General features: G+C 45.3%; 1 protein-coding gene across 1 annotated transcript in view; it reads right to left on the reverse strand.

The window, feature by feature from the left end:
* Positions 1 to 18,721, reverse strand: part of LOC144101732 (putative cytochrome P450 6a13) — a 40,510-nt gene that overhangs the window by 1,937 nt on the left and 19,852 nt on the right. The window contains exons 6-12 of the mRNA XM_077634864.1: positions 15,190 to 15,427; positions 11,127 to 11,257; positions 9,815 to 9,940; positions 5,939 to 5,988; positions 5,037 to 5,145; positions 3,534 to 3,625; positions 1,104 to 1,244 (exon numbers count right to left, since the gene is read on the reverse strand). Of these exons, the coding sequence (XP_077490990.1) occupies positions 1,104 to 1,244; positions 3,534 to 3,625; positions 5,037 to 5,145; positions 5,939 to 5,988; positions 9,815 to 9,940; positions 11,127 to 11,257; positions 15,190 to 15,427 (887 nt within the window). The remainder of the gene's footprint in view (positions 1 to 1,103; positions 1,245 to 3,533; positions 3,626 to 5,036; positions 5,146 to 5,938; positions 5,989 to 9,814; positions 9,941 to 11,126; positions 11,258 to 15,189; positions 15,428 to 18,721) is intronic.

The raw sequence follows: 18,721 nt of genomic DNA on the forward strand, positions 1-18,721 counted from the left end.
TCACAATGCACCTCGCCTCTAATAAGCCACAAGGCGCAGCTATAACGCACAGTACTTATTGCAGCACGAACTCTACAAAGAATGACACTTTAAATGGAAAATAAGCACTAAGTATTATCTGGTTTTTCGAAAAGTGTCTCGTTTTGCTCCGTGCACGGCTGCATGGTTTCGGGGGACAAAATGCGGGATTTCGAAGTTTTTATAATAATGACTTTTAACTGTTTTCCTCTCTGTGTCGATTTTTCACATCTGCCGGGCATGATCTCTGGACGTATAGAAAATAATCCAGTCATACCGAGTGTCTCGTCTAAAATGTTATGCAAATTTTAAAAATAAGTTTTTTTAGTTACAAGAGAGCTTTTTCTGCATAGAATTGCCAGTGGTTTAGCGCACCAGAATAAAGCTGAGACGTGCTAACCAGTAGATTGGTTAAGTATATTTAATAGAGAACGTTTTAACTATTTAATTCAATCTCGTTCATCACTAAAAGGCGGTTAGCCCACTGTAAGTAGTATCCATATCACTTTCTATAATGCCTAAAACGGAGTTACCCTCGGCGCTCTAGCCCGACACATTTTGCCTACGTTGCGCCAATATACATGCGCTTTCGAAAAGCTTTCAGGCAAAGCAACCCCTCAAGAGCATTAAACATTTAAAAATAACCAAAATTTGTTTGGCCACAGCGCCGAGGGTAACTGCGTTTTTGAAATTCTAGAAACTTATATGGATAATACTTACGGTGCGCTACACAGCTCTGAATAAATAAGGAGACTAACAGTAATAGTTAAAAAGGTGCACGTCGTCACATAGCGACAACAATTGCACAGATCTAGAAGGAATATTCCGTTTGTGCAAAACACTAGCACGTGGAGGTTTTTCATTACTGATGTTGGTGGCTGTGATCATAACCACCTCGATCCCAACTACGGCGTTTTATTAATGGCTGCAACTGCAGAAGCCATTTCGCGGAACCTTGGGGTCTTGACTACTGGCTTATTGCAGCTGTTTGCGGGCGCTTATTCATGATGAATGCCCGCTTTGAAATGAGAGGCGCCCCCATTTATTCTTATTCAAAAAAATTCCGAAAACAAGAAAACACTTGCCTATCGGGGTTAAATTGTGCTGGTTCAGTCCAGTACTGAGGGTCATGGTGGAGCTGGTAAGTGGGCACCATCACCGAAGTTCCTTTCTTGATGAGATACGTGCCGTAGCGGTAGTCTTCATCAGCACAGCGAGATGTGAATCTGCGAAACACGCAATATTTTATTCATTTATTTACATGATACTGTAGGGAAGAAGACGAAGTGGAAGTATCATACGCAAAAGCATAAAAATTCAACAGATGGGTTGGCACAACATAAATTCACGGGACATGAAAAAAAGATGAACACCGCAAAACAAAATACCAGTGAAGCAAGGTAGCGTCTTTGAGGCAAGAGAAAAAAAATCTCAGAAGTCAAATGAACGCAATAAATGACGGCTTGATACCAGACGACTTAAAATTTAAACATAGGATTCAATTAAGGCTAGTCAACGATGCTAGCAAGCACGCAAGCTGGTCGATTGCAATTTGTGGAAACAAGAAGGCTCTGGTAATGTACGGCGTTAATGAGAGACGTTAAGAGGGACTAGCGTGGCAATTTGGGCATATTGGTATTGCATGATGAGTTTGACGTGTTATGATAGGCGTCAAACAAGGTCGAGGGCAAAGCGGTAATTTGTGGTTCAGAATTAAGCAGAAAAATTTGATGCATAAACTTCGGTCTGGACTGCCGAGGCATATTACTACTATTCTGCATTATCTTTAGTACTGAGCATGCACAATTACATTTCGAATACATGAAATGGACAGCGCTTCTCTGTGGTCTTTTTTTAGAAATAGTAAGTGTTAGCTTTGTAATAATGGTCGCAATCTATGCGAGAGTATGCCGCCGCAGTGGCTCAGTGGTTACGGCGTTCGGCTGCTGACCCGAAAGACGCGGGTTCGATCCCGGCCGCGGCGGTCGAATTTCTATGGAGGCGATATTCGAGAGGCCCATGTACTGGGCGATGTGAGTGCACGTTAAGGAACCCCAGCTGGTCGAAATTTCCGGAGCCCTTCACTACGGCGTCCCTCATATTTTGAGTCGCTTTGGAACGTTAAGCCCTGCCTAACCAACCAACTTATGCAAGCGTTCGGTCAAAATGAGGGCGTCTGTGTAATGAGCCTTGCTTCTATAAATCGAGCAGAAATTTGTTATTAAAAAACATTAGAAACTTCTCATCGAAACGGAGGTTAATTAAACCCATAACACTTGGCAATAACCTCTAAGCACAAGGGTTATGCTTTCGAGATGTGGGGCGATTGCGGCAAAGCTAAAATGACCGTCTTTGTCAGCGTAGGGCTGGTAACTAATGCATTGATGCACCAAACGTTTTTCTTTCAACGTCATGCTGTTTTTACCTCTCAACTTATTAGGAAATCTGGGTAAATGCCAGCGAAGCACTTGAGCTATCTCAGGCACTCCGACGCGAAAGCCATGCTATGAAGAGCATTCTCAAGTCGAGGGCGCATCAGTCACATAAATCTGATGAGGCCTTCTAGTCAGCTAACAAATTGGTTCATGCTCATTCAGAAAATAATAATTTATAGCGTACATCTAGAGCGTCCCTTCTACCATCTTTTCCACCTTGCTTGTCGCTAGCGGACATCATCAGCCTGTAGTAGGCTTATACCTCAGGAGCCAAGGAACGAGCAGTTGACTCGGATCTAGTCAAGAATAGAACAGCCTGGCGTGACTTCACGTGCCACAGCAACCTGCAGTCTTTATTTTATTTCTCGTGCGGCACGCCTTAGCCGTGTTCCATGCGCGGCCAAAGGAGGGCGCTACAAGCCTAACTACGTCCATTGCAGCCCAAGGCCTCTACCATTTTATTCGCCCACCTATTCTCTGCCGTTCCCCGCAACGCTTGTTTACTGATACACTCAATTATTTACCCTAAACACTCATTGGTTATTTTGCTTTCGTGTTACATACCCTAACAATGCACTTTTTTGCATTTCTATGACATATTTAAGCCGCGTTTGTTCCATCAAATAAAAATGGTTTATAAACAGTCTATAGACTTCTTATGACCTCTATTGCCTTCCTATAGGTATTTCTTTTTGTCTATACATAGTCAATACACCGTTTATAGACAAAATTCTACTAAAAGCGTATGGCTATAATTCTATAGATTGCCTATAGACTGTCTATAGGCTTTGTATTGAATATAGACTTCTTTACAGTTTGTCTATAGAAAGTCTATAGGCTCTATAGACTCTAGAAGAAGAAATAGAATTTTTTTAAAGCCTAACCCACTCTGCTTTCTTCATACGTGCTAACGGTGCAACTGTCGTTTTTACTCCTGATAGCTCTCTGCGCGAGCCTGAATTTAAGTTCAAGCCTTTTCATTGGCCTCAAAATACACTGATATTTTCCCCTAAAAGCAGTTATTATGCCGACGACTTTCAAGAAAGAAATGTTAGGTACAGCGTCCGCACAGATACTCACGTTAGCAAGGGGGGATACATCCGCATGGTCTCCGAGATAACTTGGCTTGTGTACGGAAGTGTTGTAAGCGTTTGGTAGGATAGTTGGTCTCCCTGAAATAAAAGAACAAAAATACTCGCAAATTACGCAGGTTGTTCACTGGAAACATCGGCGCATCGCTCTACCCTTAATACGTATTAATCGAAAAATTATTTTACTGCCTTTATTTAACCAAGCAGTTTAATTCTGGCTGGTGTCTGCGGAACGCGTCAAAAGCGGTGGAAAGCTCCCATACTGACGTCGCGAAAGCAATCAGAGAAACGAGATAAGGAGCTCAGTATGTGAGAACTGTACCATGCATTGTATTCATGGGTCTTCAAACCTAATACCAAGTGGACCGTGCAATTTCTCCTCTACTCATGCGACGTGTGCCTAGATGCACAAACTTAGTGAACATGGAGAGATTCTCCACCACCCGCCGCAGTGGCTCAGTGGTTAGGGCGCTCGACTACTGATCCGGAGTTCCCGGGTTCGAATCCGACCGCGGCGGCTGCGTTTTTATGGAGGCAAAATGCTAAGGCGCCCGTGCGCTGTGCGATGTCAGTGCACGTTAAAGATCCCCAGGTGGTCGAAATTATTCCGGAGCCCTCCACTACGACACCTCTTCTTCCTTTATTCTTTCACTCCCTCCTTTATCCCTTCCCTTACGGCGCGGTTCAGGTGTCCAACGATATATGAGACAGATACTGCGCCATTTCCTTTCCTCGAAAACCAATTATTATTATTATTATTAGATTCTCTACCAACCCAGAAACGTGAGAGGTGTAAAAGCAACTGACGAAGAGCTGTACTGTACCAAACTATGTTTTCGGTAGGTCATGTCAGTTAACGTAATATGCAGTTACTACTGTCCTTTTAACAATATCCTGTCTACTTGTGTATGCCAAATCAGTGCTTAATGACATTGCATACACTCGCGCCGCTTCGCTTGCTCAATGAAGAAAAAAAAGATTCAGGGAAATAGAATTATTAAAACCGGCGCACTTACTGAAATCTCACTAAAAGTGCAATTTAGTCTCTCGCCTCGCTTTTTGCATCAGCACCAATCACTAAGCTGTGTGTTTGGCTATCTGCGAGAAAATAATTGCCTCCTCGAAAAACATTAGAATGTTCATATTCGAACCTCAACGGGTGCACGTGCATCAAAAGTGATTATGTATTTTAATTATTGGCTCCGCCTTTCTCCAATTTTTTTTTCAATTTTCAACACAACGGCAGAAATTTCTAAGTTCTAAAAAAAGTTGCGCTTTCTGCAAGCCTATTTCCTGTGTATGCCTATATTCAATAGTGTCATACAGGCATATCGCTACAGACTTTATTTACCGCTGTTTCATTCCAAAAGTGGAATATTTCAACTGCGCATTCGAAAATGTCCAGGCTCCTTTTTTGGCTGTGGATTTGTAGCCCATTAATGGCGAGTTTATTTTCTTGAGCGCGAAAGAAAACCTTGAAACCTGAACTCACCTCCTTTTTGAACGCTTCAATCACCTCATGTCTCATTTTCTCCTGAATCTCCGGATGTCTTCCCATTAGATAAAACCAGAATGTCATGACTAATCTTGTTGTGTCGTACCTGGGATTGCAAAAACAATGACCGGTACCAATGACCAGTTTATGACGAGCACCTTGCGCTTGCGTTCATGGAACCAAATCTCAGTATATGTAAAGCTTTCAATTGCGCTGATTTACACTTGTAAAAATAGACAGCATTTCGGGTTAAAGACAATCGCGAGTTTAAAGTATTTAACTCATTATTTAATTACCCAAAGCACCAACAGGCACTGCAGGGGAGCAGGGTATAGAAAAAGAGAAGAGAGATGACATAAGCCGCTTCAGCCACACAGCTAATCACTAACTACCAATTATGAATGGCAAAAAACACGAACGCAGCCGTCACAGAAATGCTCATAGCACAGGATTAGTTAAAAGTGGACATTGTAACTAGAAAACTAAACACCCTTACACATAATATTACAGTGCTTGAACGCATTTCTAGTCGTTGGTGCTTCTTGGTAGAAAAGGAAAAACTACATCAGGCTTGCATGCTATGTTCCGTAACTTGAACATTTAGTCGACGCGTTGTGATAGATAGACAACAGTAGTAAATTTTTACCTTATCAATGCCGATTGCACAACGATAATACGCATGAAATAACTTAAATCGCGATTTAAAGTCGTTAGTTTTCCTAGTATTTCCGATTCACTCTGTCTTTCAAACTCTTCGCACCAATATTTCTCCTGTAAATTCCTGACACAAAAAGAAAAGCTAAATGAAACCGTTCAAGAAACAGCCTCTCTTGAAGCCAGAGGAGCAATATCTGCTGCTTAATCGTTTCAGTTTGCACTGACACTTAAAGAATGCTCACCCTCCTAGAAAGACACTCATGCAGTTTGAAGCCAGCTGGTTCATCGTTTCCTCTGGTATTTCATCTGCGGGCAAAAATAAAAATGAGAACAAAGTGCAAATATAAGGCTATTCAGAGACAGAAGATGTTGCAGAAGCCACTGATATCTCATATAAGATATCACTACAAGCCCTTCGCTTATATCCACGCCGTTCAGAGAACGTGGTTTCGACCAACAAATCCTTTCCTATTAATTACCCTTCTCACTGTCCCATTCTATAATCTTCATGCCAGCTCCGTGAGTGCAATGGTAGAAGCAGCACTATGGAACTATCGCCATGCCAGAAAAAAAAATGGGTAGGCAATTCTTTACGTATTCTTTGCATATTTTTGCATGAAGCTTTCAGTGCTTTACAGAACATTCTGAAGCCCATGAGAGAAGATAGCGCTACTGTGTAAGGCAGCCGTTATCATATGTGACACCTTAGAGCTCCAAATGAACGAACAGAGGCGTCCAAAATGCTTATATTCCTAAGTGGATTGAACAGCATTGAAAGTACATAAAGAATCGCTACTACTGCGCACATTCCTTTAGAAACCCAGGTATGTCGAACTTAAGGTTTAAATGAACGCCTCCCATTCCATGTGCTCGTTAGCTTCGGATCTAAGAACTTCTCATTTCCGAAGCTGCCAAGAAGAAGGTAATTAGAGTTCAACTTATTAATAGGACTAATACTCTTCGAATGATTTTCCCAAGACCAGAAAAACCTAAAGTCGGCCCACGAGTGCTGTTCTTTCTTGACGGTGCGTACTTGTCCTCGCAGTAAAGACTGTAGGTGTAAACCACAGTGACGTATATTAAGCACGAACCAAAAAATTAGGCGTGAACCAAAAAACGCGAACTAAAGCCAACACAAAAGTCAAAGCTCGTTTCGTTGCAGTGACGTTTTGGCATTGGTTGAGTAAAAACCTTTGCATATTCTTTGTCATGTTCATACAAGCACGGTAGCTGTGGCCGTGCGGTTGAGCATCCGCTTCGCATGCGGGAGGTGCGGGATTCGATCCCCAGTGCGGCCGGCTACCCACCGGTGATGCATTGGGTACGAGCTTTCCCCTGGTCTGGCGCTCGGCTTATAAGGCGTGAATTGCTTGGGAAATGGGTCTTTGACCTCTCCTTGAGAAGTGGATAATACCTTGTGCCATGGCGCTCTTCGGCCACAGACGCCCTTGCGCCATGAAAATCCGTAATCATCATAATTGGCTACTTCATACAAGCAGAATAAATTATTTGCAGCAAGCATATTTACTCAAGCAGCACAGGTAATCGGTCCAATATTGGAAATGTATTGACAAATGCTGGTCCAACAAAGGACAAGTGTGAAACCATCAATACTGGGCCAATTTCTTGTGCTGATTGGGTGTATTTTTAGCATCCTAAGGGTGCTTTCACGCAACCCAATTTCTTTGTTATTAATGCGATGGCATTTAACTTATCTCAGAAATTATCTGGCTTCTCTCTCGCGAAATACCCTGAATGATCGAGAAGCCACGTGGCGCTGTGACGTAAGCACAACGTGCCCACCATGGCAGATGGCTATCTACCCACCGGTGACAGCTAAATTAATCATTGGTCGGGAGAGGTCATGTTAACTTCCGACGTCATCACAACCTAGGCACCATGGCCCGTTGCAACCAACCCACAAAGCTGTGGGCAACCTACCCACCACAGCAGGAGGCAGTGAAATTCATTCAAATAAATTCAATGCAATCGTCACCTGTCCGCCGTCGCCTTACCGACGATCCTTACAGGAACTTGGGAAGCTCAACCTGAGTCTCACAAGCTGCACCGGTGGCAATATCCGAAACAGCCACCTCCTGCAGAAGCAGTAGCGCATCGCTTCACTGCTGCACCATTGCGCCAGTAGCGGTACGAACACTTCCCGCGATTTATGAATGCGATTAAGAGGGTCATAACGTCATCAACATCGCGGCACCACCAGTGGGCTAATCATAGGGAGAGTTGAATTCTGGTTTAGTTGCTACATAGTCTTGAGAGATAAACCAGCCAAAAGACGAGGACTGAGAATAGACGAGGCACACACGTCAGCTGGACGAGCCACATGCGTCCAGTCACCAACCTACAACAGCTGACGTGTGTGCCTCGTCTATTCTCTGTCCTTGTATTTTGGCTGGTTTATCTTTTGAAGAATAATCATAAAGCACCGCCAAATTTGAAAGCCTGAGCACCCCAAAATTTGGAACTTGGCCCGCCCGCAAAAAATGTGTATGTGGTCAGTGTTCCATCCCACTATCTCTAAGGCCTGCTTTGGCAGCTTGCCGTTGAAGAGTGGCCGCGGATGGTAGCTAAGTTGTACTGCGAACACGCAAGACACTGAAATTGAGGAAACGACGCAAAATTTCATCGCATAAACAACATTAAACGCTCTTTGTAGATTCCATAGCAGGCAGCGCAAATGCTATCACAGTTTCTTCTTTGAGACCGAGGTTAAGGAGGCCCCCCAGCTTTCTCTTTCTCCTTATTCATACTTGTATAACAATAACTTGAGGGTTTACATCACAATGACGTAAATTTCTAACACGATGAAATGGAGCAAAAATCCGTTCTTTGTAACATAGTTCGAGAATGCAATATTCTATATGTTTTGCATAAACTCCTAGATGCAATATTTTTCACAGAGTTTGAGAATGCAATATTCTATGTATTTTGCATAAACTCCTCGATGCAATATTTTCTCTCTAAAAACACAATTCAGTGCGCATTTCTAAACAAAGAACAACTCAGTGGCACTCACTTGAGCGACACGAAGGCAATGCGTGAGGGATCGTCGTTACGAACTACACTGATTGGCCATACACCGGTTTCTTTTTCATTTGTTTTATTTTTACTTCGTGGCATCTTCGTTCTCGTCATCTTCTTTTAACGCCATGACATCACTCATTCTCTAGTATACATTCATAGATCTCTGCGATTCCTCATACCCCTCGTGGCGCATTGGTGAAATGGTTAAGCGATGCGCCTCTGCCCTGCAATGACAGGCACTGCCATCTGTGGCGCTTGTGAGACGTAGGTTGCTTACGTTCGCAACACCACGTTTAACGTCCCGATCCACGCCGTAGGGAGGGCTCCGGATTGATTTAAATCACCTGGTATTCATTACCGTCAGTTCACACGCGCAGCACAGAAGCGTTTTGCATTTGCCCTCCGTCGATATGCGCCTGCCGCGGCCGGGATTCGATCCCCCGACCTTGGGATCATTTGCCGAACCCCATAGCCACTGAGCCACCGGCGTGGGTACTTGCACAAATACTTCAAGCCGTAACACAGTAGGCGCGCGTTGGTGCGCAGAAAGTTACTCGTACCACTCGTCACAGAAATTAGCCGCGGGTTTCCTTGCTTTCGCAGTGCGGTTATAAGTATATACCGCTGAGCCGCCCTCATTTCTCACGTTCGAATACAGGCAAGGAAGACCAAAGAGGGCCTCGATACTTAATGTCCTCTCAGTGTGACCCTGCTTACAAAGATCAGTAGGGTCAGAAATGAGGTTTCGGGCACCCCGTTCGTTGTCAGTTGTTTGCGGTTTTAAGCGGTAATCTCAGCCACACAGAAAAGATGCAAGCACTGTGAGAGCTGATTTTTCGCATGAACTGTCTATCCTTTGCCTCTAAAGGGCGTTGTCCCTTCCACTCTCATCAGTTGTTTTTCCTCGAGATTTTTTCGTGACGACAAACGCCTCCAACCGCTACCGAGTATCTGCTCTTTGAGCGTGCAAATCTTCACAGAGATGGTGCGCTAGCAACGTCGTTTCTCAGCTCAAATCGAGATGGACGCTTACGTTTACATGAGCGCCTGAAGATCATAACAAGAAGTACAATGACGGGCCATTGTATTGGCGAAAAGCGCTGCATACCCAAGCTGTTCTCATCGTTGCACTTTGCTGTGTCGGAGTCGCTTTTGCCCACCAGACCGTCCAGGAGGATTTGTGCCATATCAGGTAATCGCACCTGGAAAAAATACTGAGCTATCATCGCACATTCAGGAAACAACACCGAATAACTTACTAGGAAACAATTAATTCTATATAGCATGCTGCTGGCAGCGCCTCTTGTATTTCAATGCCAGCCGAATCAGCGGGTTTCGGCAAATCAACCACTGTCACACTCCACGCTTTCTTCCGTTGTCCCACTTGCCAGCCTTGCTGCCTGCTCCTCACGGGCAATGAAACATAGAGAGAGCCCTAAAACTAACGGCATAACTCGAGAAGATTCTGGCCAGATTTTAGTGTTAGTATTAGAACCCACATTAAGGGAAAAACGGTGCGGCATTGTCCTGCGTGTGAAGCCTGGAGGGAGGGGAGGCAAAATGAAAAGCGAAGAAGCATGGCAGGAAGAGAAAAGCAAAAGGAGGGAGAGGGTGAGTCAGTGGGAGGCGATGAATGGCGAGGAGGAAACCGCGACTGCCAGTCAGTGTCGAGGGTTGTGGAAAGCGGCGATGGGGCCCGGCATGGCGCACTATGATTGCTGGATTAGACTGGGTGAGTGCAGGGGGGTGCGGCGTTTGACACGCTGATTGATGGACTGCATCACGCCACCCGCCATCTTGAGGAAGAACACTAATTTTAACTCCTACTCTGCCGCATGGAGCGCTTTGATTGTGTGACCTGGTAAGGTTGATCTTCTCCTTCGTGAAGCGGCGCTCCAAAGGATTATTCGGCAGTCAAGCTAGAAGTGTATGCTGTGACTATAGTGAACTAGAAGGTATTCTAGTTCACTATAGCTGTGACGTACGCCACAGTTTCCCGTGCGTGGCGCCACATGGCGACTACTGAAAGAACAAAGTCGTCCAAAGGGGTCTCTTTGGGAACCGAGGGAAATGGCTGGCATTGAGGAGAGGTTTCCCGGGTGATTCTTTGCTGAGGTCCTGCGGTCTTGGTTTATGTTATGTTGCTGTGCTATTTTATAATTTGTTTTGCTTTTTAGACATCCGTTTGAGACCTCCTACGACATATTTAACACACTCTTTTTTGCTATTTTCCCGTCATAACCTCTCTTCACTTTCCCCACATGCCGAGTTGCCAACCGCAACCGTCTCCTAGTTAACCATTGCGGCTTTCCTTCTTCCTATATCTCTACCTTTCTTCAAATTCACGCTTCTCGCCACTTTAGATGCAAAATTTGGGGGCTAACGCACCTGCGGATTCTTTCGCCTGTACTGAATCACGTCTCCTGCTTTCCTGGTGAGATCGGCGAAGGGGTTCTTGTATATGGACTGCATCAGCTTCAGAGGAGCCTTGAGTAGCCACGACCAGTGGCAGAAATTTTCTGGAAATATTAACAGTTTGATAATTTATCGGCCGTAACGCTTTCACAATGGTAGCGAAGCAAAATCAGCACTAAGGAAATGGGTTGCAGTGTATCACGCTATTACAGAAACAATAAGCATGCATATACATGAACACACTTCCGGCTGTTGCTAGAGCACGCTGCGCTATTGCTCAGAGCATGTATTATAACATATTTGTTCCCCACAATGACATTATGATGCTGCGGCCCAAAAACGTTTCTGTCAAAATAGGACGCAAACGCTAGTAAAACTGGTTTGCGTTTACGGCTGACAAACAGTCACTTAACTATACATAAGGAAACACATACCAGTCTACTGAATTATATATGAGGACAAGTTATAATTTTTATGCTTTTCGTTCGCTGCATTTCGTTGTCATCTACATTAGTGTACTAAAACTGCATCAGTATGCACATTTCGGCTGTACATATGTTGCGCTAGCCAATTTCTCTAGTAGTCTATAGGAGCATGTCTCTTAACGGAACGGTGCTGTTTACTGATTTCTTGAAGTTGGATAGTATTTGCCTTTTCCTACCATTTTCCGCCAATTTCAACTTTCTTTTACGCCATATATTTAACGGCCATGTTTCAACACTATTTTGTGGTACGAAAACAATACCACCGCAAGAAATGTTTCTTCCAGCGCTGATTACAACTGAAGATGTACCCCAGATCTGTCGCTGCTACTTGTCTCACGTAGAAGTCATTTTTAGAACCTCCAGTATCTCTCTTTCAACGACATATTTTTTTTTTATTTTTCCAAGGTGACTGATATTACCTCCTTTGGTTATGTTAATATTTAAGCCTGCTTTTGCACTCTGCCTTCATTGGCTCCCAGACACTGGTTATATATTATTACACTGCCGAGCAACAGACAACTGCGACATTAAGCATATAGGAAGTTACTACGGTGTTTTACATGAACTGCAAATATTTTCTAGCATATTTACATACAGCCTGATCCATAATTAACGCACAAAAACATAAAATATTCAATAATCCGAAAAGTACAGACAGTAGTGCGAGCCGATTTTGGCAGAAATGCTGAGAAGCATTTTCGATTATTTTTGAGAAAAAGATTTAGAGCGCAACCACTTATAGTGGCCATTCCCCGCATTAGGGCGCTGACACTGTCTGTCTGTCCTCCCATCTGTCTGCCTGTCCGTCCATCCGTCCTTCATCCGCCCATCCGCCTGCCTGCCTGCCTGCCTGCCTGCCTGCCTGCCTGCCCGCCCGCCCGCCCACCCGTCCGTCCGTCCGTCCGTCCGTCCGTCCGTCCGTCCGTCCGTCCGTCCGTCCGTCCGTCCGTCCGTCTGTCTGTCTGTCTGTCTGTCTGTCTGTCTGTCTGTCTGTCTGTCTGTCCGTCCGTCTGTCTGTCTGTCTGTCTGTCTGTCTGTCTGTCTGTCTGTCTGTCTGTCTGTCTGTCTGTCTGTCTGTCTGTCTGTCTGTCTGTCTGCAAAACTGTCTGTCTGCAAAACTGTCTGTCTGTCTGTCTGCAAAACTGTCTGTCTGTCTGTCTGTCTGTCTGTCTGTCTGTCTGTCTGTCTGTCTGTCTGTCTGTCTGTCTGTCTGTCTGAAGAAAGTATCGCGGCAGGCTGCTCGCCTGCCCACCTGATGGTGGGCAACCTGCCCACCGTCTGAGACGGCAGCCGATTTAATCGTAAAAGGCTGCTCGGAAAGAGCAAATTTGGCCGCAACCAAAGTCTCACCGATGGCAACACCTGCCATAGCACTTGCCTTATGGCAATGCGCCACTGCTCACCTGCACACCTGCCACTGCTCACCTGCTCACTTGCAAAGAGAGAGCACGTCCCGCACTAGAAGGAATAATTTGAGATCACTGCGGCAACCCGCACTGGAGTAGCGCGAAAGCATTGTCGCCTCCTCGGCACTCATCGCCTCTCTTTATTTCTCTTTGATTCTCTTTGCCTCTCTTTACGTATGGTCAAGATGTAGAAGCTACACTATACATTAGAGACTGCTTAAATATGAGGGCGCACGCCCTCACAACGCGCACCACGGCATCAGCACACGAACACAGCATCTGCACGCGGCTACGGCGAGAGAGCGACTGGCGTACAAGCGGCGCGCCGAAGCAGAAGGGGCCATAAACTCTTTTGAAGTTCTTTTTGGTGCGGCGTCGCTCCGTGTCTCTCACGTGATCGTGACGTCACTTCTCGAAACAGGCAATGGCGTCGGAGCGACGCTTCGAAGCGGATGGGGCCATATACTGAATTCACGTTTGGCGTGGCATCGCTCCGCACCGCACCGTTACACCATTACGTCAACTTTAATTAACTTTAAATCACTATTATCCTCTTAATTCACAATTATATCTTCAATAATTAATCTTATTTCCCGCTTAACACTTTTGATTATTCATTAATTTAAATTAATTGGTCAGATTTCGGATAACTGCGCATTTTCCCTCGTTTCATCTCAGTATTCATTTCGGGTGTTCAAATTTAGCGCACACGCGTTGGCTCCGCATACACTTCCGGGCATGTGGTCCCACACTTCCGGAGTTTTCAAATTTGGTGTCACTTTTGCTTTGGCCTCGCCCTTTTTTGCACATTTTTTATTCTAATTAACTTTTAGCCGCCGCGGTGGCTGAGTGGTTATGGCGCTCGGCTGCTGGCCCGAAAGACGTGGGTTCGATCCCGACCGCGGCGGTACAATTTTGATGGAGGCGAAATTATAGAGGCCTGTGTACTGTTGCGATGTCAGTGCGCGTTAAAGAACCCCAGGTGGTCGAAATTTCCGGATCCCTTCACTACGGCGTCCCTCATAGCCTCAGTTGCTTTGGGACGTTAAACTCTCATAAAACCATAAAACCAATCTAATTAACTTTTCATTCGATTTCGAAAATTCTTGCTTGCACAGCATGCTCACATCAACCTCTTTCGATTACAACCACTCGTTTCACGCTACCTCTTCTGAGTTCCCCACAACTGCTGCGGGCACGTTTTTGCGGACACGACCTTGTGAACATTGCCTAGTAAAGCTTTCGCTCTAAAAAACTTTCAATAAAAGATGTCAAATTAAAGGTCCTAAAAGTAAGTTTCAGGAGCTCAGTAATGCTGTAAAATTCAACAATGCACCAAAACCAGTTCGGGCAGCCTGACGTCATTTTCGAGAAAGCTTTGTCCGCTGTCTCCTTCATCACTGGGGTTAGAGCTTTCTCATTTTCAGTCACCAAAAATCGCCCTTTAGTCTGACGCTCCCGAGTGGCTGTAGACACATGACAGGCCTGTGACGATGCGTCATGAACCGCGCGAAGACCAGGACTCAGCGAGACAGCAACGCGAGCGCTGACTATCCGCTCTCATTTTTTGTAAAACTTTCCGTTATTAAACACACCAAATTGAAAGCTTTACTGGCCTAGTCAAGCCAGGGTTATCGCCGCCGCAATTTGACCTTCAAATAGAGGAGCGATGAAGGTGTGGCAGTCACGTGACAGACCACGTCACTCGCCACCGCCGAGCCGACCACTGAGCCCACTGCGTCCTTGGCAGCAGCGCCCACGTGACTAACCACGGGACTCATTGTTTGGTGAAAAAAAAAAACAGCCAGCGCCGCTCTCCCGCCATTCGCACTGCAGTCCTCGCTATGGACGGAGCCAGTTGGCCGGAGTCATTTACGTCGTCGGGACTATTTCGCTAAACCACGCTTAGCTGAGCGAAACTGCAACCATCCCTTTTAACCAATAGTTCTCCTTTTGTTGTCTGGTTGTTTTCATACACTCTTCGTGCTGTTCAATACATACATTTAACACCAACTAAACAAATTGTGCGTTGTGCTGCGTCACAAGGTTTCTGGGTAGAAACGACATTTGGAAAGAAAACGGGGGCATCTGGTTTAAACCCCGTCAGCCCTAAACAGTGACTGAAGCGAGAGGGATAATGCTCACGGCCAAGCTCATAGAATAATCCGCTGTTTAGGCTTGGGAGAACGGCGAGAGCGCTCTTGAAAATCGGGTTCTCCGGGTTCCTTTGCACGTTCGTGTCGATGCCATACGCCACCTTGCCGATGGCGTCGAAGGTGAAGCGCTCGCACAAGCTGTTGATTTCCGTCTCGGCGCCTCGGTCAGCGTGCTCGCCCAACACTTCGATGAACACCTGCTGTGCGTTCACCAGCGATGGCATTAACTGCACGGAAACACGAAGTGTAACAAAATCCCAAAATGTTATTAATCCGTTAGCATTAGAGCAGGCTGTGTAAGCGGAAATGGCGAGCGCCTTCCGCCAGTAGCCAGTGGCAGGTGGCCTACCTGCCACGGTGGCTGGCTACAAAAGAGCTGCTGTACTATTGTAGGATACAACTCAAGAACGCAGCGGCTGTTCCCCGTCGAAGGAAGCCCTTCCAGCCAATGGCGTCGGTCGATTCTCAAGGCCCTGCTAGCGTGACAATGCGGGGAATGGCGCCACGTGTAGAGAGAGGACTATACCCAGCCATAGAGGGAAGGGACAATCCCCTTTCATCTACCACTCCCTGCTTTGTCGCACTAGCAGGGTCATGAGAATGGCCGACGCCAATGGCTGGAAGGGCTTCCGTCGACAGGGAAAATCCGCTACGTTTTGAATTTTTTTATATTCAGGCTTGAATATAAATGGTGAGTATTCTTGGCATGCAAGGCATAGCTAGGTGGCGGTTGAGCACAAGTTCGACTCAAAGTTGAAAATTAACTACGTAGGGAAGCCTAGGTGTGATGAGACGGTGTTAACGTTTGGTTAAGGCGCGCCTGTGTGATTTGAGACATTCTAGCGCTTGTTTACACCCCTCTGTAGACCAAGAAACACCAACTCTTCGCTAAGCTCGATTTGTTCACTATCATGACCTGCTTAGAGCAATTATTCGGTTAAATGGATTTATCAACTGCATGTTGGACACTGTCACGAAACCGTGCATGGTCGTCATGAACAGTATCATGTTAGGGCTATACTGCGACGATTCAGCCGCAGTTCAATGGCTGCCATCAACACCCATACCACGTGATGCTGTAGCGTTTCAACCCAGCGCGACAACCCCCCCCCCCCCAAAAAAAAAAAAAATTGTCAACCAAGTGCTTAAAAGTAAACTTTCACTTGTGTTTTTGGCTGGCTTTCTCATTAAACTAGCGCCTCATTGAATTCATTCTACACGCACAGCTTCAAGTGCAAAATTACTGGCAAATTAAGTTTGTTAATGGCAAAAGAACTGTAGAAGCTGACAAAAATGCCTAGATTGCACAGAAATTATTTCGACCACACAGAATTTCCGCATTAAATCACCGGAAAAGTCAGTAATTCATTTATCTAAAATAATATTCGCAGACAAAACGAAAACCTAATCTTGCGTACTGAAATGAACACGGAAGAAAGTGCAAAATTTTCTAAAAACAAAAACCAAAAAAATCTATGGCCTAGATATAACGTAGTATGCCACTTCAGATAAAACCAACATTAGTGTGCTAACGTCATAAATACCGAACTAAGAGTGTGCCACAACAGACATGACGAACTTTCCTGTGTTACTTCGGATATAACGAAAATCGCGTGTTCACATCGGATACCACAAAACCTAAGTGCATCACCTGGGATATAATGAACTTCAGTGTGTCAACCTCGGATAGAACGAACGTTTGGCTGCTAACGCATTCAAACGATCCACCGAGGATCACCTAAGAGTCTTGTATGGTCTGAAATAGCACAGTATGATATGGTTACGGTATGCCTAGTATTTAATGGCATGGTGTGGCGTAGTGTGGTGTAGTAGGTATTGAATGGCATGATATGATATATTACCGATATATTCTATGATAGGGTAAGATACGGTACGGCATGAAATGGTAAGGTATGGTACGGTACGGTATGGTGTGGTGTAGTTTGGTATGGCAAGGTGTGGTATGGTATGGCATTGCATAGCATATAGCATAACATATTAGGGTATTTTTGCATTTCCCTATTTATTTTGTTACCTTAAAAGCCCGAACGGGCCTCACAGAGTGGCATAACAAGAAAAGTTTCCAATGCACCCAGCAGTCATAAAATACGGAAAAAATTCAGATAATTCGTATTTCAAATACACCCGTCAATGCAGGCAGGCATGTGCTGTTCCGACGACATTCACAGCCTCAAGAAGCATTGTAGGCTAGCAAAAAATGTGGAGTGGTCAATGATGGACGCCATGCTTTTACGAAAGCTGATTCCAGTAAAGGATGACGAGAAGCGGCAAGTGAAAGAAAATATTTGTACGGGCATGCGGGGAAGTAGAAACGTGGTATACAATAGGGTATAGGGGTTTAAATTCTGAAGGCTGCACATCGACCATAATATGCGCCGCAGTGGACGGCTGATGATTATTTTCTACAGTATATGGTTCCTTAGCATTCCGTGATATCGCACAGCACACAGGAGCTTGTGCATTTCACCCCCCTCGAAACACGGCCGCCGTGGCTAGGGTTACTACTACTGAGACCATGGACACAGCAACCGAACGCCAGAACAGCTAATCTATCGAAGCAGGCGCAAAGCAGAAAAGTTTGCCCTGTAATTAAATTGGGACCTCCTAAGAAATTGGAGTCCGCATGACTGAATGCTGCATGAAGCATTTTTATGGAAATACTGAAAGCTACTTACAGTACTTTGTAAAAAGGAAGGAGCAAGAAAGAAGTATGTTGTCCTCTGGCGTAGTCTTCTTTAAAAGGGGAGGATGCGCTAGAGGACAGCTTAGTCCCTTTTTACCCCCATTTGGCGTAGATTGTAGTTTAGAGTGTAGGCACTCACATATATTGTGTGACGCGGCATCGTTCCCGTCATTCCAAAATCGCCATGGTTTTTCTCTTCCTATCTGGTAGCGGTCAATGGGCCCCACTGGAGGATGGTTGCCAAGATTTCATCGCACCCCGGCCATAACACTTTCATTGCTGTGAAAAGGCAGATCCACTTTTCCCAGCTACATGACCGGTGTTCTAAATCAACTGCCGCTCTAAATATAGCGCATCCAGTTTTCCGGCACATCACGCCGTAGTTCGTACAGTTACCATTGCACCATGCACGAGTCATGCCCCTCCTACTCGACTGAAGGTGTTATCCTTGACGGTAGCTTAAATAAACTAAATGCATTGAAATGCTCATGAAAGGTCAGTTCCAGTTCCATACTTTTTCGCCTAGCTTTGGCGGGCTTTCAGTGGCAGTTGTAATGACGTGCTGCGGGTGGTGTAGCTATGGTTCGTCCTTCCCGTCATGCGAGCAAGGGACGAGTGCCTTAAATTATTCCCGAGACCTTTCCAGTGGCACTACCACCATACACAAGGTCGATAATTTAGCGCCCATTTCGCTCGTTTTGTTCACGTCCCACACACCCAGCGGCCAACTACAGCACGCGAATTAGTGCCCTACAATCTGCCCTACCAGTAGAGGTAGAGGTACTAACACTAACCTATGGTTACAAGCACCAAACTA

Source organism: Amblyomma americanum, chromosome 8 (assembly GCF_052857255.1).
Source record: "Amblyomma americanum isolate KBUSLIRL-KWMA chromosome 8, ASM5285725v1, whole genome shotgun sequence".
Lineage (NCBI taxonomy): Eukaryota > Metazoa > Arthropoda > Arachnida > Ixodida > Ixodidae > Amblyomma > Amblyomma americanum.